The 26,297-nt window shown below is 36.7% G+C and overlaps 2 protein-coding genes across 6 annotated transcripts; both read right to left on the bottom strand.

Moving 5' to 3' along the window:
• Positions 1–2,001: 2,001 nt before the first annotated feature.
• LOC130747922 (uncharacterized) lies at positions 2,002–9,025 on the bottom strand. Its single transcript, XM_057600982.1, has 13 exons — positions 8,860–9,025; positions 8,349–8,661; positions 7,880–8,057; positions 7,744–7,793; positions 6,668–6,760; positions 6,495–6,583; positions 6,320–6,398; positions 5,619–5,701; positions 5,054–5,132; positions 4,202–4,940; positions 3,774–3,860; positions 3,048–3,666; positions 2,002–2,605 (listed from the first exon to the last, which is right to left on the bottom strand). The coding sequence occupies exons 1-13, from the start codon at positions 8,889–8,891 to the stop codon at positions 2,464–2,466; spliced, it is 2,583 nt and encodes an 860-aa protein (XP_057456965.1). The 5' UTR covers positions 8,892–9,025; the 3' UTR covers positions 2,002–2,463.
• Positions 9,026–19,885: 10,860 nt separating this feature from the next.
• Positions 19,886–25,041, bottom strand: LOC130747923 (chromatin modification-related protein eaf-1-like). 5 transcript variants are annotated; one of them, XR_009022550.1, is made up of 8 exons: positions 24,922–25,041; positions 24,788–24,823; positions 24,329–24,586; positions 24,014–24,229; positions 20,863–23,934; positions 20,471–20,655; positions 20,215–20,361; positions 19,886–20,135 (listed from the first exon to the last, which is right to left on the bottom strand). XR_009022550.1 is itself a non-coding variant. In XM_057600983.1 (7 exons), exons 3-7 carry the CDS (start codon positions 24,533–24,535, stop codon positions 20,280–20,282), a joined length of 3,762 nt encoding a protein of 1,253 aa, XP_057456966.1. In that variant the 5' UTR covers positions 24,536–24,586; positions 24,788–24,823; positions 24,922–25,041; the 3' UTR covers positions 19,886–20,279. The 5 variants fall into 5 exon arrangements, 1 of the variants encoding a protein (XP_057456966.1); XR_009022551.1 differs by having other exon boundaries at positions 24,788–24,826; positions 24,922–25,009; XR_009022552.1 differs by having other exon boundaries at positions 24,329–24,554; positions 24,922–24,984.
• Between the last annotated feature and the right edge of the window lie 1,256 nt (positions 25,042–26,297).

Raw genomic sequence — 26,297 nt, forward strand, 5'->3', positions numbered from 1 at the left:
GAGAACAACCTCCCTTCTTCATATTGACCAAAAAATAATTGTTTCCATAATTCAAATATACAAGTCATGAGTAAGAAGGAAATTCAATCCACAATCAAAAAATTCAATACATCTTAGTGTTACTAAGACCCAACCCGATTGACATTTTCACGTTTTCAAATAAAAAGTATTACCAGCTACTAGAGTCATCCGTAACTTGACCTTTTTGAGCATGAAAGTAAAGTGGGGGAAAATGCAACCGACTTATTCATCAGTAGTATGATCAACGATCAAACTGTCCAAATTATCTAACCTACACGCTTTGTTGTCGATCACATTAATGACACGTCCAAAATACAAACGACATAGTCTGATATTTTATTTTATTTTATTTTTGATTTTAATGACAACTTTACAGAATGAAAAAAATCGTCATTAACCTATAAATACACGTCCACAAGTCGCTTTCTTCACACTTACTTCTTCTTCATCTCTTATTTTCTAGTCACGCAAGCCCCTTCCAAACGCAATCCATTAAAGCATTGGATTGTCGACTAACGGACATAACCCACCTTAAACCTCCAGCCATCTTTACGTTGTTGTTGAATAAACACATGATGTAAACGCCCTACCTCTGTGAATATGGACCCAATCTTCCGAGCGGTAACCCCATCACATTGTCCATCAATGAAAACTGTGAACGATTCAATGTCCTCCGATCTGCCCCCTCAAGACATTAATGTACACAAAATGCAGTAAAACAATGGTAAAGGTGCAAAATCACCTTTAAGGAAAAAAATGAGAATGAGAAGATAGAAGTAAATTACCATGTCCTTTAAGGAAAGGGCATTAGTTTTAACACCCCCTCAATTAATCCCCCACCCTCCTTTATGCACCAAAATATCTGAAATACCCTTTAAAATTTAATTTAATTCTAAATATATCACTTTTCCTATCTTATCACTACCATCATTTTTGTTTATCACACCACCCTTCACTTTTACTCTCATCTTATAGTTTTCTTCGTTGCCACTTTTCACACTTAATATATGTGAAAACATTTCATTCATTGTAAGTGTGAACCGATGTATGTTCGTTCTCTCTTCACCTTCTTCCTTTCATTTTAAGTATTTCACACTTAACAGTTGGCTCCTTCACACTCTTGAGGGTGAAATTTGAAATTATTCCACACTCTTGAGTGTGAAATGAAAATATAAAAAAATCAACTTTTTTAAAATAAAATTATTAACAGTTCAATAACTCACACTCTTGAGTGTGAAATTTGAAAATGTTTCACACATTTGAGTGTGAAATTTAATTATTAAAAACTAAATATTTAATATTAAAATTAAAATTCTTAACACTTGTTTCTTTCACACTCTTGAGTGTGAAATTTGAAAAGATTTCACACTCTTGAGTGTGATGAAAATTATAAAAAACAAAAAAAAATTAAAAAATTATTAACAGTTCAATAAGTCACACTCTTGAGTGTGAAATTTGAAAATGTTTCACACATTTGAGTGTGAAATTTAATTATTAAAAACTAAATATTTAAAACTAAAAATAAAATTTTTAACACTTGGTTCTTTCACACTCTTGAGTGTGATATGTGTGAAATGAAAATTAAAAAAAAAATTAAAAAGTTATTAACAGTTCAATAACTCACACTCTTGAGTGTGAAATTTGAAAATGTTTCACACACTTGAGTGTGAAATATAATTCTAAAGAAACGAAAAATTTAAAATTGAAAATAAAGTTCATTCACACTACTGATCTTGAGTGCGAAATTGAATTGTGTTTCACACCCTTGAGTGTGAAACACAATTGTGCGAATTGAGTATCTTTATTCTCTCTTCACCTCCGTTTTAAGCATTTCACACTTAGTGAGTGTGAAATATTTTCACACACATTGAGTGTGAAAATGTTTCACACTAAGTATGTGTGAAAATACTATCACACTTTGACTATCTCTTTATAAGAGAGGGTATTAAGGGAATTTAGAAAATAAAAGAGGGTGTGGGATTAATAAGGGGTGTTAAAACTAATGCCCTTAAGGAAATGTCAGGAAGTTTCAATTTTCAATACAATATCTAAACTCTTGAAGCCTGCAATTCACAAAATTAATAGCAGCATTAATCATACATCTAACACCTAGCGCCCTTCTCTACTCTACAGTATCGATGACCTATACATCACTGACATAAATCTACTTTATGAAATCAGATACATATGGGGGGGGGGGGGAAATCAAATTCAAGGTCAAGAACCTTTAGCCCAGAAAAGGACTTGGGTGGATACAGTTAATTCTTTCAAAGAAAACTGAAATTGCCATAATCGAGGATGCTTCACCCAAAATTCAGCATGAATGTGAGCGGCTATGAATATAAGTTCAGTAAGAGAGGCCTCAAAGATGAAACAATCTTCAAAGTCAATGAATGAAAAGTCCCCATCTAAGTTGATTCCCCAAGGGTGGATAAGTTAAGTTCATGTCTTTGATCTCTTTTGCTTATGAGGAACAAAACGAACCCCCTGCTTTTTGAGATCGCAGATATCCACCCTACCTTCATCTAAGGTAACATGCAACTTTGAAGTGCCTTCAACTACTTCAGTAACTACTCCTTTGTGCCTGGACAAAAATGGGAAAGAAAAAAAGTATGAACTGTAATTCATTACAAAATCTAGAATGATTTTGCCACAAAATGGCTTAAAATAAGGGGCATTGTTCAAATGATTTTGAACAACAAACACAATTCATTTCATCAGTGCTGTGATGCAAACAAATAACAAAACTTTTTTAACATAGACACATTCATTTATTTCTTAAGAGTTAACTTTGGGAATAAACTAGTAAACACTTCCACGTTCCGTACAAAATGCATTCATCCATCCAACAGATTATTTTTTCAAAATGGAATGTTTGGGGACAAACATAGCAATTGATGAAATTGCATTTTATAAAAAAAATAATATGAATAATGCATTATTGCCTCTTGCATGAAATTGTTTAGTGTTCAGTTCATACCCATAGCTTTAACAATATTGACAGAAGGTTATAAAAAGGCACTAACCAAGTATTGTCAGATGCCTGATGAACTTCAACTCTCTTTCCAACTGCATCATTACCCAGCTTCATCAATATCCAGTTGGCATCCATGATCTCATCCATTACACGGTCTTGATGTGATTGACTTGTATCGTCAGACCCATTAAATGATATTTTTTCCTTAAAAGGTGAAGGTCTCTTCCTTTTTGACCTCTGGCCCTTGATTGTAGTCTTTTCCTCCTCCTGATGAGAATTTTGACTTTCCATGCTAGGTTTCTTTAATTTAAATCTCAGTAAAGGTTTACAATCTTTTGGTAAAGAACGTGCCAGGGTCTGATTGTTATTGTCATCTACTTCATCGTATGCATCAGAGCTGCCTTCTGACTGCTTGCCCAAATACGTCCTTTCACCTCTTGATGTAGCCTCTTTTCCAACTTGACCAGTAATTCCATCAGTGCAACGTTTTCCCCTCGAGATGAGAGAACGCTCTAAAGGAACAATTTCACCCCCATCAGACATTTTGCCTCTACTAGGGGTCAAGTTAAATTGAGAAGCACCAGGCTTAACTTTTCCCAGCTTAATAAAATTCCCCTCTCTCCCTGAAGCCTTTGAAATTTTTGATTGGCCAGAATCAACTCTGTTACCTGAAAATCAAATTTTATATAAAACACCAGATATATCTCCAAATGCTAATGCTGAGTATAATGAAAAGAAATAGACTATCTTTGTTATAGATTAAAAAGGAAACTACCTTTGCCATCAACAAGTATTCCTGTCCCATCGGGTCTATCTAATGCATACTTGTCTCCTTTCCTCAAATGGCTTATATTTTCATTTCCTGAGAAAAATTGAAATGGAAAAGTCACACAAAGAAAGATAAAGGAAGAAGAAGAATGCTTATCGAAACCATTGAATATGTGATTGCTGAACACTGGATGGAGATGTAAAAAATGTGTGATTGCTGCTGCACATTCAGAATTATTTGAAAGATTAATTAATGTCTTCTCTAAAATGTATAAGAGATGCCACAGATTTTACGGGGATAAAGAAGTGATATTGCCTGAAAAAACAGCCATAATCCACTTTAATGGAATCAAACCCCATCACATTTCTCAAGCTAATATATGGTGACAAGGGAAACAAATAAATAAATAAACATAACTTCATCTAAATGTATACCATTAACAGTAACCAGATCTTGATCTCTTTGGCAGCTTGAATTATCAGACCGTGGAGAACTAGCCACATTAATCTTCCGCGCTCCCAAATTTATAACCAACTTCTTCCCTTTCACATTTTGAGTCTTATCACCATGCTTTCTACTTTCCTCTTCACTATTCAAAGTATGTGCCTTATTGCTTTTAATACGAACAACTCTGGGCTTCCTTTCTTCATCACTGACCATCACCTCATCAACAAACTTACGTTTCAAAATCCCTGGCTGATTGATAGGGCAAGATGCTTCAGTTTGACTCAGGCTTCCAGTAGCAGGTGATGAATAAACATCAGGACCTTCATTTCTCAGAGATTGTATGTCATCATACTTATCATCATCCAAGCTATGTAAAGATTTAACATCACTATGTCCTTCAAAACTATTGTCAATTTTACCAGTCAACATTGACTGAGAATCCTTTTTCTTAGCAGTCTTTTTGCTTGAAGATTTCTTCCCATAATCTTTCATCTTCATAGGTGAGTTATTGGATGAATAATTCTTTAGAGAGAACTTAAAGGAACGCGCAGATTCACTCTTTATTTTCGGAGGCCCACTATCATCATCATCAGAATATGGTGAAATACAAAATATTTCTTCTTGTGTTGGTAAACCAGCAGCAGCCCTCAAGCTGGTAATCAAATCTTTATCAGCAATGTTCTTTCTCCTCCAAAGCTCTTGAACAGCATCCTCAAGACCCTTGACCTGAAGCATATAGGTAGAGTGGGTACGGAGAATAACATATAGATTTACTCACTTAGGAGTTTTTTTCCATGAAGAACAAAAGGCAGCTTTTATATTGATAGCAGACTATATACCTGATAACATTCCCCACGACAAGTGGGACATGTATACTGCAGATTCCCATCCACTTGAAAATGGTGATATTTTTCATCACTGCAGAAATAGTACTACCAATATAAGTGAACTAGATAGGCCGACTAACCAAAACAGAGAGTGTCACATGATTTACAAAGACTAGCACAGGAATCAACAAACATAACCATTCAAGTACAAAAAGAACATTAAAAGAGAAACTTACTCAAAGAAATTAATCTACCAACACTGAAAATCTATCTGTACCTCACAATAAACTATACAAAAGTGCTAATTCAATTTACTTGTACGGTATACTGTAACATGTAAAATTGACAATTTCTATTCCAAAATTGCCATTGATAAACTTCAAAAAATATACCATTGATGACTGAAACCCAAGTACTAATCCACGATGCATTAAAGAATCAGGACAAGTAAACACCAGAATGTTATCAATGGCCACTTGAATGTTACTCAACATATGTATTCTGGGATCCAAATGAAAGCAATACATAGGGCACAGTAAAGGTACTCCATCTTCACAAATAGAAGAGGTAAACTAACCTAATATTATCACACTGGCAATGTACCCAGCGCTGGCAAACATCGCAGCAAACCATTGGTGTTGATTCTGAATCTCTGTAAACCTAGAAAGTAACCCAAAAAACATATAGTGAACATTTGAAATTTATTTCCTGCCCCCGCATTGTTTATTTATTCAGGGGACACGAGGGAAACTGAAATTGACAGAAGATATTATGTTATGCATGCCAGCACAGCATATCTGAGATGCAGGCTGAATGGACATGAGACTTTATACAAACCTGTGTCACACTTCTAGTGAATATTTAAAAAAAAAACAATATTTTCCATATCCATCAATTAGGTTGATGGTCCAAATGATCACAAATGTAACAGAAATGATAAATAGCCCAAGAAGTTTCAAAATGAAATTATACGAAATGATTACCACCGTTAGATCATGAAAGATTTTTTATTTAACTCGGTTGATATTCTATTTCCAAAAGATTAAAGCAATTGAATACTGCAATCTTGAGTTTCATGGAAAATCAGTTCGTATTATGTAGCAAAGCACTAAATGAAATTAAAACGCTGCAGATAAGTTCCTTCCAACATTATAAAACAAATCAAAGACATTCCCTTTCGAGATTTCTCTAGATCCTTGCCCCAACAATACTGGGTTGAATTTTATTAACTGTTTGATAAAATAAGATTAGGAAGAGATTTAGAGAAAAGACAAGCACCTTCAAACAAACAGGACAGTAGTTCCCTTTCACAAATAATCTTCCACAAGCATCACAGCAGGTGTATCCCAGGAACCACCTATAAGTTGCATTTAAGAAAATGGTAAGTTCTTCCATCAATTAAAATACACGGAATCTGCAAGGCAATAAAAGCTAAATTACCCAGGATTCATACCTCACGCTAAGTCCATTTCCAGGGACATTGGATCCGCAACTGTGACACTTTGTGTGTTTTGGGCATAAATAGGGTCCGGCACTAACATTCTACAAAATGCATATACATCAGTGAAATGGCATGGATAAAATAAAATGATTATTAAGCTCATTAGTAAGTGATACAGACTCTACCTTGTGAGGAGGTTGCAGACAATAACAATGGTAAGCACCATCACACCTTTTGCAAAACATGAACTTACTGGGATCACCAGTCCTTCTGCATGCCTGGATGAAGCAATAAAGCATAAGACTAGCATAAATATAACGAAATATCAGCTGGTATTAGCAATTTGTCTACCAACAATCAAAAACATTCAATCAATCTACAAAGAACTGTATATACTCAAAATGTAAATTGTGAAGTATGTCAATTGCAATGGAATTTCAAGGTGAAGAACATGAGAAGTAACTATAAACACTTCACATTGAAACAAACAAACTTTCAGGGAAATTTAGAGGTGGAGTGTAATGACAGGATATACAAAAACCCCACAAGCAACTAACGAGAACTGATCACCAGAGAACATATTTTTTCTAAGTTCATGGCTAAGCTGTGAAACAAACAGCTCAATCACATTGCTCTATCACAAAGTTCACATTCAGGATCGAAAACGGGAAGCCCAACCCGAAACCCTAATCTTCAGGATCAGATCGATGCGATCCCAACCCTTTTCCAATCCTTCCACCGATTCCGGTCGAAATGCCTTGCACAGATCGTGGGATAGAGTGAATCCAGATTGACGTCCTGACAACATTGCTCTATGGTAACCCGAATCAATTTAATTTCCAAATAGACTTAGATAGGAAACTGAATGAATGTGTAATATGAATTCCAGTAATTATTAGAGAGTGAGAGAGAGAGAGGGCGAGTCCCCAGTTATTAATTAATAATAAAACAAATGTCCAACTTCATTCAATTAAAAATGCAAATCTCGATGTACCTACAAAGTCGAGCGACATTTGAGGAAGGATCCGACATGTGAAACACGTGATCAAGTAAATAAAATGAAACGCTCAATTAAAATACTATTTTCATTCAAGCAAGGGCAATATGAATATACTCTAAGAAAATAGAATAGCTAGATTTAGAGTATAATCAATTATAAGGCCAGCAACCATTTCCACACGAGCATTTAGAAACTTCGACAAGCTGTACAAGAAAAAGTACAAGCACATTTATTACCGCGAAGGCGCGAACCAATCATTACCTCGCAAATTCGGCAAGCACGACAAGTCCACGAACTCCAATGAAATAAATCTGCAAAAAAACAAGGCCCACAAGATGAGAACAGATAGCACTCAGACCACATCAGCAAGCACAGGCCGGCAAATACGCCTCCTCACCTCTATTTTGAGCCCAACTTTTCAAGCAGGTCCTATGGTATTTCTTACTACAGCTCTTACAAGACAGCATCTTCTTCGCCCTCTCACTCCCTTCATTCTCAACACGATTGCACATCCGACAAAAGACCTTCACATTGGATTGTCCCAGTTCTTCTCCAGTAACACTCCCCGGCGTATCCTGCTCACACAACCACAGGTCAGTAACAAAGACACAGCAGCACCAAAACCAACTAACTACACTAGTTCATCATGTATAAACCAAATTTCAACAGTCCAATACCGACATTCATTCACACCATAAATCTTTTCTTCTAATCAAAATTCATCACCATTTACATGCGAAACTAATAACAATCTTAAGAGCAGCTCATCTTTGAAATCAAGCACTGAATTCAACATCACAAATTCACTCAAGTAGGGTTACAAGTTACAACAACAACAACACCATTCAATAGCAATTGAGGCTAACCAGGACATCGCCGGACTCAAAGCGGCGAGCGTACTCCTCAGCGGCGATCATAGCGGCGGCGCCCTTACGCTGGAGCGCGACGCGCTTGGCCTTCATGGAGGCGGATTCATCAAGCGCGTCACCACCAGCAACGGGGAGAGCTTCAGGCGGTGGCGGCACAACCTTGGGGACAGCGACCTGGACGGTGGCGGTGGCATCATTGGCGGTGGTTCCGGCGGAAATGAAGTCGGTGAGCAAAGCGACGTCGTTGAGAAAAGCATTCGCGTCGGGAAGAGAGCGCGGAAACCCTAACGAACAGAAGCAGATTCGGCGACTAACAAACAGAAAACAGAAAACAGAAAATGAGAGAGCAGCAAAGAAGAATAGAAGAGAATGATAATTATATATATATATATATATATTTAACCAATTGAATTGTAATTGAGAAGAAGAAACAGAAGAAGAAGAAGAAGAAGAAGAAGAAGAGAGTGAGATTAGAGAATAGAGAAGAATAACGAAGCAACATACATACCATGTAATTGGACATGCGAGGTGAAATGCCATGTATGTATTCTATGCTAATGGTGTGGTGAGTTGTAGATTTAGATTTCAATTTCAATTTTTTCAACCTTAGGGGATCGTTCCTTCCCTCCCTCTCCCCTTGCGCACACACACACACACACTTTGCTCTCTCACACACAAAAATTACTTGACCTTTTTTTTTTATATATAAAAGACAATTAAAAGGGGAATTAGAATTTTAAAAACAAAATAAATCGAAAGAGGGGTGAAGTGCTTTGTTGTGTTAAGGCGTCGTTCACCGAGAAGAGGAAGGAGGAAATAGATTAGAATGCGGTGAAGCACACACAGGTTTTCGGTTTTGGATATCATGCGCCTACTAGGGTCGAACGCTTTGGGTTGGGTTACAATCTTATTAATATTAGCCCGGGATAGGCCCATTTACTAAATGTCCAAACAACTCCACTTTCTTTTTTTACATTCTAGCCCTAAGACCGAGAACAACCTCCCTTCTTCATATTGACCAAAAAATAATTGTTTCCATAATTCAAATATACAAGTCATGAGTAAGAAGGAAATTCAATCCACAATCAAAAAATTCAATACATCTTAGTGTTACTAAGACCCAACCCGATTGACATTTTCATGTTTTCAAATAAAAAGTATTACCGGCTACTAGAGTCATCCGTAAGTTGACCTTTTTGGCATGAAAGTAAAGTGGGGGAAAATGTCGACCGACTTATTCGTCAGTAGTATGATCAACGATCAAACTGTCCAAATTATCTAACCTACACGCTTTGTTGTCGATCACATTAATGACACGTCCAAAATACAAACGACATAGTCTGATATTTTATTTTATTTTATTTTTGCTTTTAATGACAACTTTACATAATGAAAAAAATCGTCATTAACCTATAAATACACGTCCACAAGTCGCTTTCTTCACACTTGCTTCTTCTTCATCTCTTATTTTCTAGTCACGCAAGCCCCTTCCAAACGCAATCCATTAAAGCATTGGATTGTCGAATAACGGACATAACACACCTTAAACCTCCAGCCATCTTTACGTTGTTGTTGAATAAACACATGATGTAAACGACCTACCTCTGTGAATATGGACCCAATCTTCCAAGTGGTAACCCCATCACATTGTCCATCAATGAAAACTGAGAACGATTCAATGTCCTCCGATCTTATCCTTTGTAAGCTCTGATTCTGGTAACATCTTGCTGGACGCACTATGTGTATAACGTCATCCCTTAGCTCATGTCATTGTTCATGCTACCGTGTACCCGTTACAGCATCACACCAGGATCTTTCTATGGTACTCTGACTCTTACGATATGTTACACTTTGACCATGCAACCTATTGTAATGAGTATGTCGCCATTCGTCGCGCCCCCTATCCTCTACGCTGCCCCTCCCACTACCAGCGCATTGTCGTCTTCCACATAGTCGATGGCTCCACCCTCATAGGGTGCAAAACCCTAGAGACCATTTATTCCTAAATTGATTATATTTATTATATATAAAAGATATTAATTTATATAGCTTAATTTTTTTTTCTCAACAAGAGGTAGATAATAAATATCTTGTATTCTAATTTTTTTAATTACATGTGTAATAATTTCTGCAAATAATATATATATATATATATAATGAATAATTAACGGTGTCGCTAATGAAAAATTCAAGTCAATTTTTAAGTTTATAAAAAATTGAATAGCTTTTGAAAATACAATTTCGAAAATTTTAAATTTAATATATTTATTACCAAGGAAATTATCGTTTTCTAAAACATATTACCAAGGAAATTAGTTATTGCTTATTATATTTTAAAATAAATATAAAAATAATAATGATAATGCACGATTTTTTACAATATTTTTCGACATTATATAAAAATTATCATAGTTTAGTTATAACTATAAAAGATTATTAATTTCTAATTAATGTTTTTATTAATGAAAATGTTCAGTCAATTTTACTTTTTCTTTAAAAATCATGCTAGTTTAGTTATAACCATAAATTATTATTAATAAATATATAATAAATTTTTAGCGAAAACGTGAAGTCAATTATTATTTAAAACATTTTCCTTGATTTGTGATTAATATGAAAAATTGAAAAGTTAAAAAAATTAGTACTTAACATAACGAATAATTTTATTAACAACTAACTAATATTTTTATTGATGTGAAGATCAAGCCGGTTTGTAATTTTACTTATTATTATCATTATTATTTTTAATTTTTTTCTCAAGTTTTCATTAATAATGAGAATTTGAAATTTTGACAATTATATTAATTATTAATTACTAATATAAAATGTTATTGCTAACTAATATCTTTACTAATTTGAGGTCTAGTCAATTTTACTTCATTGATAGTGAACACATTTCATAAATAGAAAAAAAAATTTATTTATTATAATATATTTTTAATGGATAAGAAAACATAAAACTAATACAAATTTTGCAATAACTAGATGATAATTTTTGTTTTAAAATGAAAATTTATTTTAAATAAACCCTAATTGACACTTGTATAAAATAATTAAACAATAATTTTTTCATACTTCTCACATTTGATATAGATTAAATATAAACTCTCACTAAATATGATGAATTAAAATCTGTTAATTATAATTAGGATTTCCTCTATAAAAAAATCTTAATAGTAGAATTAGTTACATATTCTTTAAAAGCATATAATACCTTAGGTTCATAAAGGTTAGGGGACATAAGGGTTGGGGAGGGGAAGGTCCAGGGTTCGAATCCTGGAAGAGAAATTTGAAGAAATTTTCTAACTTACTAACAACTAACCACTAATATTTGCCTATAAAAAAAAACCTTAGGGTCCGTTTGTTTGTTTTGTAATTTTCCGATGAAGAAAAAAAGAAGAAGCATATAATACCGATTTAAGTTGTAAAAGATTGACAAGCCTAGTGGGTCTTATTGGCCACGAGGCCCAATTGAGCACAATAGCAGTAGACCAAGTGGGCCAATGGTTCCCTCGCACCCACACAAAATATTAAAAAGACCAAGTGGACCAACTCTGGTTAAACCACTTCCACCCACACAAAATGAGGATAGGTCAGCGTTCCGAGTCAGAAAACCAGTCGCACAATTACCAGTCCTACATACAATGGAAAAGAAACAAAACCAAAACCATATACAAAACGAAAACAATCCTTAATCGAAGTAGCCAAATAGGAAACCCCAAGGTCGGGTTTCTTCCACCATTGGAAAAGTTGGAGACAATCCATCTCAAGACAAATATAACAGAATCCCAAATCAATCGTCAAATCCCTCTCCCAACGGAAACTCATAGCCTCTGTGAGGACCGTTGAGGAAGCAAGATAGGAAAACAAGGCTACTGACACAAGAATTGGTGTATTTGCTTGGAGAGGAGCATATTTACTTCATGTTTAGTGTGATGACTATGTAAACCACGTGAACAATATGATCATTAGGTCCTTATCAAGTCCATTGGCGAATATGATTGATAAAAATCCAAGTACCATTAAAAACCCGAACTCTTTTAGAAGGGATTTGAAAGTATTTTTAGTGTTGTGTTGGATTAATTGTTAGATATTAGGAAGGGGAAAAAACCCACGAATATAGGACTTGCAACTTTAGTATTTGACAATTGCTTGTTCCATTCTTCTCTACGACTCATTTCTCTTCCTCCACCCCTCTTCTCTCTCTTTTGGAAGACAACAAATCCTACCAATTTAAAGTGAATTTATCATTTCCATTAGTGAAAAGCTTGAAAGTTCAACGTTTTTACATAAATTTTATCAGAGAATTCTTGATGGAAAAGATGTTGCACTTGGCTTCTAGATATTTTGGATAGTGTTGTTGCAGAGTTATACATCTAGCCCTTGTTCATTAAGTTAGTCAATGAACTTGTTGAAGTTTTAAAACATCAAAGCACTGTGATTCAAAATCCAACAGTGTAATTAAAACATCAGAGTATTAGCTTGCTGTGATTTATGTTACACTTAGATTTTGAAAACACAAAATCCAACTTGTTGGAGCTTTAAAACATCAAACTCAAAGTATTAGTTTGCTTTAATTTATGTGTTAGAGTTTAATTCATGGGACAATAAATTATAAAACATTTCGGGTTTTTAGAACTCAGTACAATTTATATGGGATAATATAGTATTTTTTATATTTTAAAATAAGGTCAGAAATTGAGTGTTGGAGGCGCGAAATTAAACTCCCTTTATTACTATGTAGGCCCAATAGGTCATATTGGTCATTCAGCCCCATAAGGAAAACTATGTTTTTTCTTTTAATTTTAGGGGCCTAAGGACCTTTTAAGTTTTAACCTACATTTGTGTATGATTTCCCTTTTTTGCAAGTGTTGTTTGGATTGATCTTTTAAGTCTTTAATCTAATCTCTTAAACAAAATATTAAATTTAAAGTAAAAATGTAAAATACATTTTTGATTCTAGTTGCCATGGAAAGTGTCGTTTCAATGGACACCTAGAGAATGGAACACCATTGCTTGGCTCATCTTGGTGCAACAGCTAGTTCGTTGGGCGTTCATATTTTTGAGAGGCCTACGGTGGAAGTTGGACCTTTTTTTTTTTTTTGATAATTTAGAGGGTCTGAGACCCGGAAGTTGGACCTTTCATCATGAGGGACTCGCTCTCTGCTTGTAGTTTTGTCTTTTTTATCAATCTTCCTATGTATAAAAAAGCAAGAGTATAATCATTGCCCCAAAAGCGCACAAGTTTCTAATAAAATAATTCAAAAGTTCTAAGACAGATTTTACAACCATTTTTCTGTCGAACTCAACATTCTCATATGTAATATTTTGCAACTAATCAAGTTCATCTCGTCGAACCGTATCTTACCCATATAAAATTCAGTTATCAATACCCCAAAGTCATTAGTTTTCCTTAACATGAACAAAGTCATATAAGTTACATGACTGATTCAAGTTTTAAAACATTGGTTAGAAATTTCTGCCGGAGTAACAAGAATAAAACAAGCAACAACCATGCCAATTAAACAAATGATAGCCAAAGCATGAAATAAGATCCTTTAATATACAATCAATTACATTACAAGGGTTGTTAAAAAAAAAAATTACATTACAAGGGGTAACGTTAAAAATAATTACACTGTATAGCCCCTTATGGAAGAGTACTAAATAAGGCCTCCGGTGATGAGCACAACAGATTACAAAACAATCATTCTTTTGGTGCTGCTGGACGCCGTGGAAAACTCTCCACAAAACCATATCTCACCCGGAAATTAGCCAAATTTTCCAAAAATTAATTTCCAGAAACTATTTAGGAGGTGTGTGGAGAATTTTCCATGGTGTCAAGAGCAAGGATTATTCATAACCTCAAAGGGCTAAACTGAAGAATGATATATATTAAAAAGAGACCAAGATTGAATCACTAACACCTGGCAAAGGGTCATCTCCATGCTTCAGGAAAAAAAAGTTAGCACCGAAATCTACTTGCAAAATCTCTTTGAAAAGAAACCCAAAGAAGATACAGGTTCATAAGATACAGGAAAAAGGTCAAAAAACAAAACTTACACTTCATCGCATCTTGACATGAAATAAAACATTATGAACTTTCAAATTGAGATCACATTAATATCAAAACATGACAATCACTAGTTTATTATTTTACCTAATTTTTAAGTACAATAGGTTTCATGTTATTTATAAAAACTTTTGGTAAATATAACTTTTAATTCAAAATAATCTTAATAAAATTATAAATATTAAAAGGTTCAAATTGTATTGTAGATATATTTTTCTTAAAAATAGTGTAGATAAAGTAAAGACTACATTACATGAATAACAATTTAACCTTAATTATTTTGTTTGGGTATAGACTGTGTGATATCTGTTCACCTTTCTGACACCCGACTAAACTAGATTCAAAATTTAATTAGAGTTAAGCTCTCTATCCCTCCCACATGGTATTGTGCTGGGATCAAACCTAAAAGCTCTTCTCACACTCAATTTGCATTGCCAACTAAGTGACATCTCGTGGGTCCTTAATGATTTAATTTATATGCACTAACATGTAACAAGATTAATACAAACCTCCAATCATATTTTGTCACATTATTTTTTGAAATTTCTGATTTTAATTATGAATAATATGGCAAAATAGTAAATCCAAATCGTGATAGGATGTGTAAAAAATATCACATTGTCAGATTATGATTTATCAAACTTCTTAAGCTTAATTGTGGACATAAAGGTTTGTTTGTACGTTCTTTCATTTAAAAATAAATATGGACCTCTTACCATGATTTGAAGATTTGATATTTGCCATTTCAATAGAAGATAAAGTATAGGAATGTCTTATGCGACAAGTGAATGTGGGCATTTAACTTCCCATCTACAAATTCTAGGTACATTAATAGAGACGTAAGCCTATCAGTTCCTATCTGCTTCATGGATATTTATCAACCGGTTGAAGTGATCATTCAAAATTCCCTTTGTTACCAGCACACTTTCCTTTACAATTAGCTTTAGTACAAAATCTTGAGAATATGTTAAAATTGTCTTCTAGACTACTTATGGGATCTATGATGAGGATCCGAAGAATATATATTATAAATTTATGATGGTCAATAGTACAGATTTACAAGCATACCAAAATGAGTTGGTTTTCTTTTTTGGGACCATACTCAAATCAACAATAAAATCAAGTCTCTAAAATAGCATCAACCTAGACGCACAAGAGATTCAAGATGCAATAGTGGAGTAAAATAAAAACTGTAAAAACAAAAAACTTGATAAGGAGCGGAGAGGCAGGAGCAAAGATACCCATAAGAACTGCACAACTCCTATAACTAATGGTATTCGTTTCTGTAAGATCTAGACAAAATGGATAGCTAGTGAGAATATAATTATACTTATAGATAAAACAAGTTATTGGTTATCTAATTCATTATCATTTTGTTTTTACCCACAGGTATCCTCTATTAAAGCAATAATATCCGACCTGGGTGTGGTAAAGGTTTATTATCATCTAAAAGTAAGTTAGTTCAATTTTATCCTATTCGACCTGACTACCTGTCTTCTTATCCATCACACTAGCTTTTGAAAAATCACTAGTTGTCTAAACCAACTATGTATATACATCATTTATGTTGATTATGCAACTCATGACTGCTTCGTTTCTAACTACTGACTATCATATCTAGGTTTCTAACTTCCTTTTGTCTTTTTAATGTCTTCAATGAGCAATCATTATATTTAATCAATTTTCTACAATTTATCATATATTGCATATCATTATAATTTATCAGTTCATGCCTTTTTAGTTGTGAGGCTACTGTTATGCAGTCCGACAACTACTAAGAAGACATAAGAAGCGAACACGAATTCATGTCGAAGATTCATGAAGCAAATTATCATAACTATCTTGCCTCCCCTCTCTCCTAATCCCACGCTATGGCTATACATTACTACCAAGTTTAAATATTAGTCAACTATCTATTATTTAAAATCATAGCTTTCCAAGTGCTCCTAACAGCTTTAAGATATTCATGCGTTAATTCATTTCCCTCACTCACTTATTTCCAAAATATTTAGGCCGGTGAATACCCGTTGGCATCCGTGCAAACGGACGTCTCACTTCAAGACAAAAAAGAAAACAAAATTCTTCCTAGGGATTGAGATGAAAGCATGTTCACATCAACTAGCAGCAACACACAGTTAATCCTGGACTGAACTTTTTTATTCTCACTAGAATCTTATTAGGTTTTCCTAGTCTTTTGACAAGGTAGCATAAGTCAGAAACTTTGAACATCTACATCTCTCATTAGAGGTCAACCGAGGACCTCTCTTATTCAAAGGGGAGTTAGATTGGGAGTAGAGCTGATTCTACTTCCAGTTCAACATTAGTTAAAATGACCACAGGGTCACTAGGCCCTAGGCAGAAATCTTGCTATTGCGCTAAGGTTGACCCTCTTAAAGTGAGTGCAACAGGCAGGAAGGTCACACCTATCCTACTTGCTCATAAAATTTGTACCATCACGGGTTAAAAAAGAGACTCATGGCATGTTAGACTATAGAAAGATAACAAACAATCACAAAATATACACTAAATAAGCCAGCTTAAGGGTCAGGCTGTTGATAGAGTTAAGAAGGAATCTGTTAACATAAGTTATTAAGATTGAAAAATCACGAACCTGATAAAAACATAATGACAGGGTAGAGATGGAATCCCAGAATCGCCAATCAAGAAGTCTATCTCACTGCTTCAATGAAAGCTCCCAACATCGTATGATAGACCATATGACCTTTAACTAGGAAGAAGCGATTCTAGGAAATAATACAAAAAGGAAAAAAACACCCAACAGCCTCTTAATTAGAAGTAGAGATTTTTAATTATTGGCACTATCACCTCTACATATTATTTGAATCCAAATATAGACTACAGGTCACTTAATCAAAGACAGAGCACTCTAGTTGAATATTCTTAAGATTTATATTAGAGAATTAAGGACATCATATGTGAGAGGTTGCCATAAACCTAGTTATGCCTAGACTCAGTTCACAAAGTCTCTTAACAACAGCAATGGATTAGACCTTCTGGCCATCGCAAACACACTTAAATGTCGTATTGAAATCTACAACGTCCAAACATTTATTAGTGATTTATTCTCCTTTTTTTATATTTGTAATCTGTATACGTCGTGTTTTTTTATGTCAAACTGTCTATGCCATGTTTTGTTAATGGAGTTCCTTTCCTCACCATCCCCAAACCTATTTTCACGACCCTCTTCAATTTAATTATCCTAACATACCCCAAAGTATACACCATCTTTTTCTCACCATCCCCACACCTACTTTCACGACCCTCTCCAATTTAATTTTCCAAACATGCCCCGAGGTATCCATTTCTCACCTATTTTGGAAGACAGCAAGTTCTATTAGTTTCCGGAAAACAAATTTCCAGAATGCAAATTTAACATCTGGGAAAATAGTTTTCTGGAAACCAATTTCCGAAACCTTGTAAAACTTATCATGTCTTAGATTAAAGGGCAATGTGTGTACTTAATAGTATATTTGGAAATTCCAAAGCAAAAGGATCAAGGTATTAAACTATTAATAAATTATACGGAAAATCGCTCATAGCCTCACACTGTTCAAATGTGAGAGGAAAAAAACTAAAGCTGCACATTCTTTTCTCCTTCGTCGATCAATCAAAACCAAAACTTGCTTTGTAGAAACCAAATATGACCTAGTTTGCATAATCAGATGATTTTTATTAGACCATTTAGGCCCCGTTTGGAAGAGCTTATTGGAGCTTATCTAATAGCATAAGCTCTTATGCCAGTGTTTGGGAGAGCTTATGCAAACAGCTTATGGTCTACCATAAGCTGTTTTGAGCTTACTTTCATAAGATATTCAGGATAGCTTATGAAAAAGAGCTTATGCTTATATAGCTTATTTTCAATTTATTTCAATAAATATTTAAAATAGCTTATGTCATAAGCGCTTATGGTCATAAGCACCTCATAAGTGCTTAATTAAGCTGTGTTTCCAAACGTGGCCTTACTCCACGTTGACTAATAGAGGAAACAGCACCAGCCCTCTTCCCAATCTAACAAAGGAAACAACATCAACCCTCCTCCCGATCTAAAGAAATCCTAGGATTTGTCTGGATACTGATGAGTGATGACAATATTGGCCTAAGTAATTCTCCAAAGACTCATCTATATTGGGAATACTCAAATGAAGTTGTGTAACACCTAGCCTAAAAAATTTCAGTTATGATGAAATTAAAGAGCAAAATATGATAATATGATGCAATATATCAATATTTCTTTATTAGATACCCACAATCCAATCAAGGTAGTTGAAGGAGAGAGTCACTCAGACCCAGTTACCTTGAGGCAAGAGGTGCCACAAATGTGCTCCCAAGTTGGGAAGAAAAAGAAGAAAGTTGTGGAGAAATGGAATCACCATGTAATACAAAATTCAGTGGTATATCCATTTACATATTAAATTTACATATTTTCATAATTTGTTTTCTGGTGTTTGATATTCTTAGTGATGTCTTATGTCTCTTCTCCTCATGGCCTATTTCATGATTGAATTATTCCACAGCAATTCATACTGCTATTGGACAACATAGTTGCATTCTTTTTCTTTTGGAAATACTTACAATTATTCTCTCAAAGTCCATCTCTTCCTATAACCCTTACCACTTTTTTTTACTAATGATTGAATTGGTTTGGCTTCTTTTCCGAATAATATACTTCCTTAAGAGCTATATATAGCTAAGGATGTTGATATGATCCAGACTTGGTAATATAGATAGCTGATGCTGGTTTCAATCCAGTAATTTAGAGTAGTCATTTCAGCTCTTGCATTTTCATATTTCTAACAAATGCCATAACAAGGTGGAAAACTAAGCAATCTTCATCTTGTGCCATGCACGAACTGACTGGGTCTCAGTTGCAACAAAAATAAAATTCCCTGCGGTAAAAACACACATTTCGAGATTTTGTAGCTAAGATTCTAACTGTTGCCCAATTTAAGATAGGAAACCTGGATCACCAGAAACAAAATAGCCTCTAGAAGTTTGATAAGGCAGGATAGTAAGTTCAAAATGAAAAGGGTGTTGCCTGAAACATCAAAGCAAAGCACCCTTCTGCCAGCTAGCCTTAGCACCTTAGGTGCACCTTTGACATCTTTGAACCCAACAGCTAATTACTTACAGCACTCAGGATGCCGACTTAGAGGAGATATAACTTTATGGACGTGTAAAACTCTCTCAAAACTTAAACAATGAACAAAAACTGATTTTTAAACTACAATATGTATTATAAAATAATTATAAAAAAAAACAGAGTAGGATGGGTATAAGTGACATGGCTCTGAGGTTACTTTGCAATGACAATTTTGTCCCCTCTTGATAGCAAGAGTAGGAAAAAAAATACTGGGTTAATTCACAACACTAAAAGGGGAAATCCCCTTCCTATAAGAAAGAAGCGGAAAGTCTAGACAAAACAGGGCGAGGATACCATCAATGCAGAATCAATAATAGGAGGCTTTAAGAGATGTCAAAAGATTGCCATCCATAGATATTGTAATTACTAATTACCAAAAGCAAGTAAATAACATATGCAGAATGAAATGATTAAAACTGCTAACATAGCACCAAAGTCGAGACAACTAGTCTAGTTATAAGGTATGGATTTCAAATTCAAAAGCCAACAAACTTAACTGCCACAGTACTTCAGGTCTGAAAAACAACTCCATTAACATGATTGCAGCAACCTGAAAGGACGGTAGCATGAATAAATTTGAACTTAGGAAAAGGGCAAGGAATTATAAGGATTGCCAAATGCAATAATACCATAGCAACATCTTTTGATGACAACAGCATGAGAGCATATCAAAATTACAGCAAACCCCAGCTAATCAATGCTTATTTCCACGACCCTCAAAACCAATATTCCGCATCTTGTTTCCATCTTCAACAGAGGTTTGTTCACTGGGTGTTCTGCAAAAGAAATGAGTGTTATGAAATAATAGAGGATTCATCTTCCAAAAAATAAATTAAATTTATCCAGAAGTATGAAATATCATCAATGACAGCCAAAAAAACATACAATTTCCGTTTCTTCGCGTTTAGTTTGATTGATTTAACTATATCCATGGCCATCTTCTGGTGCTCCCTTGTTTGAGAATGCAGGTCCAAGCCTTCAACTGTTTCACAGTCAACTTTACATAACCGGCACCACCCCATGCTAGGAGCCTTTCTTCTCCTCAAATTATCAAACGACCTGCTATCACCCTGAGAAGCACAAGTAAAACACAAGAAATTAAGAAAAAAATCCAATATTCAATATTGTAGTAAATTAACAAAGAAAACAACAATCACTATATTTCCCCAAAAACTTCCACATTCCATGAACTCGACTTGAACATCTTTAGACCTAGATGATAAGAACAACAAGTGAACAAACACAATAATTAACATTTGAGGTAAACAACACTCAACTGTTAAAAACCCAGCTTCATTAGGAAATCCTGAAAGGGAAAAGCTGCTCCTGAACCCAGGCTCACCAAGCTGTGGATGTCCTGGTCTGTTGCCTTTGCTAAAAGATTCAAAATTCCGAGAACCACCAAGTTCAACTGCTCGCAAATGACCAGGATGAGCACCAAAACCAACAGATTCCCTAACCTGCAAATGTCTAGGAAAATTATGTGGACCTAAATGTTCACCCCTACGAAAATGACCAGCAAAGTCATCGTGACCCATGAAATCGCCACTCCTTGGATGTTCACCCATACGAAAATTACCAAAACCATCAAACTCATCTCTCGGCAAATGGCCAGGCAGATGAGGAAACCGACTATCACGGAATGCATCCGGAATGCCAACTGACTCACCAAAACGACCAGCAGCTCTTCCGTCAAAATCATCAACACCTGGCTTACTAACAAGACCAGCAGAGAGGGGACCGAACCTCCGAGAAGACATCTCAGGATATTCACTAACAGGACTTCTCGGAGCCATACCATCCATATGATGTCTCCCATATCCAGGACCTAGTCCATGATAACCTGGATGAAGAGTGGAACCTGATTTCCTATTGGCATCGTCATGAAAACCAAGCAGATTCTTTCCAGCTTCATGTGGACCTGAAGAAAATTTTCCAAATTTAGAAACTGGCTCAGCATCCAAAGGCAGCCTCGGAAAATTCTTGAGATCGTTTTCAAACTCTCTTCGATCAATATTCTGGAAAGGTTTGAACCTTTCATCCTGCAAACCAAAACCTTCAGGAGCATGAGGTAGTAAGTTGGTTGTCTGTCCACCAGGTGGTGCACCAAATTGAGGCCCTCCAAAACGAGAAAAATTAGAAGCCCCAGCATGGAAAGGAGGCTCGTGGACTTGGTTATTTGGCCCTAGAGGTCCAAGAGACTGAGGATGTGACAAGCTCCCTAGAGGTCCAGGAGCAGAGCCATGATTCCCTTGAAGATCTGACAAGTTCCCTGCTGTGTGTGGCTGATTCGGAACTCCTGGATGTGGTAAATGTGATGCCATCGGTGCAGAAGTCCTTTGCTGGGTAACGCCAGGCCTATAATTAATCATTTGCTGCTGATGCTGACTTTGATCAGTAAAAGGAGCTGGATGAGATGGCTGAGCAAAACCCCCAATGCCAGCTCCTAGACTACCATCGGTTTGGGAGACAGCTGGTGCCGGATTGTCAGGACCAGGAGGTCTTGGAGCACATGTACCATCACTATACAGTTTATCAGTTTCTGACTCGGACAGTTTTGTCTCTGTTTTTTGCGGAGCACACTCTTGAGTCTCATTGCCTGGGACAGCAGATCGCTCATTTCTATCATCTTGTACCCCGGGCATTTCACCACCTGATTCATTGCCAAGATTCTTGATCCCTGAATCACCATTTTCTAATGAAGTTGCATTTGGGCCTAAAGTCTTCACAGAGTGTGGATCTTCACCCTCAATTGGTTTCAAGTCTGTTTCTTTTTCAGATTTCAGCTCATTTGCTGATCCAGACCCTGCATCCGAATCCTTAAAATTTTTACTGAGTTTCCCAGAAGCAGACTCAGTTTGTTGCTCAACAACATTACCCTGTCTTTCAATTGGTTCTGGAGCCCTAGGCAGCAATTCAGAAGACAATTGTCCTTGATTACCTTGTCTAACAGGAATGGTATTGGCAGATTGTGCAAATGGCTGTATGTGTCCTGTATGATTGGTATTTAACAACCTTCCCATAGCATTTTGAGATTGACTGTGCTGAGTGCTATTTGGCAGGGCAGTATTACCTTGTGAATGTGGATAAGCATGCTTAGGAAATGAATGTGCTGGACCTTGGGGTCGTAAATGAGATGGCATAGGCAACTGTTGTTGTGGAAAGGGTTGCTGAGGCAACATTTGTTGAACCGGCTGCACGATAGGACGTTGGCCAATTTGTCCAGGTTGTTGATTATGTGCATATACTGGCTGCTGCTGGTGCAAAGAAGGGGCACTTTGACCCTGAACAGTTTGGTGTTGCTGGTTAGGAAACATAGCATGAGATTGATTTGGATGCATTGCCGGAATCTGCTGAGGAAATTGATTCTGCATCTGGACAGAATGCTGTGCCTGGAACTGAGGGCCACTTTGGGGATGCATGTGCATAGTCTGTTGAGGACCTCCAGGTTGCATATTCTGGTGAGGCAGAGATTGGGGATAAGAGTGATGACCTGTCACTGCATGTGAAGATGGATTTGGCACTTGATGCTGGACATTAGGAGTCACAGGCTGGTGAGGATGCACCTGGGCCTGAGAAAGATGTTGAATTGTAGCATTGGGCTGCAGTTGTGGTCCTTGTGGATGAACTTGAGTTTGAGGAACTGGATACTTCTGTACTGATTGTTGAATTTGAGGCTGCGAATGCTGTATTTGAGGAACAGGCTGCTGATACTGAGGCATATGCATATTTTGTTGGGGTTGTGCAGAATGAGGCTGCACTTGTTGGGCATAAGGATATGGCTGTGCCTGAGCCTGAGGGAAGGCTTGACTGTGGCCAGGTGGCTGTACAACAGGTTGAACCTGCTGTGGTTGTTGGTGAACTTGCCCCGGCTTCTGGGATTGCGGAGCAGACGGTCCTTGTGCCTGGGGCTGTGATTGAAGTTGAGGCTGTGATTGTGGTTGGGGCTGAGCTTGGGGTTGAGCCTGGGGCTGAGCTTGGGGTTGACCATAGGCTTGCTGGTATTGTGGAACTGCAGACTGTTGATAGGGGTAATAATGTTGATACTGCTGCTGTTGGTATGGATCTTGTCCAGGATACTGCTGGTAATACTGTTGATATTGTTGCTGCTGATACCATTGCTCTGCTGTTGGCTGCACAGCAGTTTGAGTTATAGCTTGAGTTTGAGAAGGTGGGTTGGGTAGCTGTTTTGAAACCTGCCCAGGTGTAGTACTAGTAGCAACAGCTTGAGAAGTCAGAGCTTGTGAAGTCGTTGCTCCAGCCAGAGCAGCAGCCTGGGTCTGATCAGTCGAAGCACTAGCACTAGTGGCTGAAGGATCCTGGGCAACGGCAACCTGACCCTGCACACCCTGCCAATCAACAAGCATAAGAACCAACCTGCCAGAAATAGACGGAAGGAACTAACATGTATGTATAGATAGCACATACAGAGCAAGTCTGTGCATGTTCTTGCACTTGGCGATGCACTATTTGGACCGCACACCTGTTGCAAACAACAGGAGAGTTACCGAAAGCACACCCAGCACAATGAGATGTAGAATCGGACAAAGCTCCTTGCCACGTGCATCCGCTCCTGTGATACAAGCAATGAACTGGTATTTTTCCAATAGTTTCAGCAAGAGTCTTATTCGACTCCATCAGCGGCTGCAATTAAAACACACAGATAGAAATTCATAAACACAGGTTAAAAAAAATCGAACAGCAGCATAATATTGTAATGAAACGTATGGGAAAGAGAAAAACCTTGGCGTCCGCCTGGGTGACCAAATAACCATCATAAGGACAAGCCCTTGTGGTGCCTACTACATACGTCAAGCAGGGCTTGCAGTACAAATGAGTGCATTGCGACTGCAAAGCTTCATCCGGAAGCACAAGCAGGCGACAAACAGGACAGAAATACTCTCCAGCAAGGGATTGAATGTTGACAATGCACTCGTTATCAAATCCCATGATGAATTGACAGCCACAGCTTCAAGTACAAGCATAAGCATGCATAAAAACCTAAACAAAACATTTTCAATCAAATATACACTCCATTCGCAAATAGATTTAGTAACAGAAATGAACGATTTACAACAATTCATGAACATCAATACATGAATGAAAGAACTCGAGAAAGAGGAATCATGAAAACGCATGTGGAAATGGAGAGGAAGCGAGGAATGTAGAAACCCTAGAAGAGTGTTGAGAGAGATTGGGTACCTGATTAGGAATCGAAAACCCGAACGGAGCTATAACCTGCTAAGGAAAACAAATCAAAAGATGGAATGGTTGCCGGAGATGATGATTTTGTTGAGTGGATAAGCGTTGAAAGAAAGCAAGAAGAGATTGATTACCAGTGAGTTGAATGAAGATCGAGGGATTCGAGAGAGAAACGAAACAAAGTGCAATCTAAATGCGCACTGCGTTGTGTATTTATATTTATTAGTGAAGGATACGTGTAAGTGTACCTGAGTTGGTCACTGAGTGCGGGGTTTTGTTATCCTACGTCAAGCCCTAAAATGTACAACTAATCAGGCCAATTTTGTAGACTCAAATTTAAGAGGGGATCCTGAATAAGAAAATTTAAAAATTGTCGTGTTCTCGCTTTAGGCAATAAATCCGGACACGTGTTTTCTTCTATGTGTGTATGAACTACGTGCATCTCTCATTGCCTATTAACGGAGGTAATGTCAAACGCATGATGATCGGAGGGAGGGGTCCTCACCAAATTAATAGGATGAAGAGAATCCGATTAGTTAATAATCTTCCAATACCCTGGTCTCAAGCCACTTGTAGGCAACGCCATGTAGCCACAATCTCCATATTGAAGACAGAAGGCACTCCAACAAAATCTATGAACCCATCATTGTTCCTTGTGCAACCTCCACAACCAGCTTGAAGTAGATCTCCTCCGGCGCTTCCATGACAATTCACCGCAACTATATTAGCAAATGGTGGACTCGAAGCTATCCAACAAACCTAGGAAGTCGCTGCCGATTGACTCAAGGCTCCTTGGAAGCTCTGCTTCTTAGCAAGAATGGAAGCGAGCTTGACATCATCATGGATTAGTCTATGCTCTAGACGAAAAACATTACAAGCACACCACACACCTCAAGTTGTTGTTGCCCCTTAGGAATGCATAATCATGTAGAATTTCATGAACCCATTACCGATGTGGTAAAAAGCAACGTGCGACTTGAAAGACGTGATTCGGATTAGCTGTGGATTCTGATATCCGCAATTACTTTAGAAGTTAAATTATCTATCAATTGTAGTGGATTTTTTTTTTATTTTTAGGAGAAATATAAATTTCATTCTACAGGAATTGATCCTAAACATTCCATTCACCCGTGTATATATATGTCCTTAAGGGCTCGTTTGGCACGCCGAATTAGGCATGATAATATAAGCTTATACAATACATTATGAGTTTATCCATTGTTTGGTGATGACATTGTATTGTATAAGCTTATCCATCAAAGTCCCCTTATACGTTAAAATGACGTATTATTTAATCCATCATGTGAGTGATGGATAAGGCATGATAAGGTTGTGACGTATAAGTCACCATCACCACCACCCTCTATTGCTGCCAACTTACACCACCATTGGCACCACCACCGCTACCACCCGATCATCGCCGCCGCCGCCACCACCGCCCTACCGTCACCACTGGTGTTGCCACCACCACCACCGCCGCTGCCCTACCGCCACCACCACCATAATCACC

The sequence above is a fragment of the Lotus japonicus genome, chromosome 3, assembly GCF_012489685.1.
Source record: "Lotus japonicus ecotype B-129 chromosome 3, LjGifu_v1.2".
In the NCBI taxonomy this organism is placed as follows: domain Eukaryota; kingdom Viridiplantae; phylum Streptophyta; class Magnoliopsida; order Fabales; family Fabaceae; genus Lotus; species Lotus japonicus.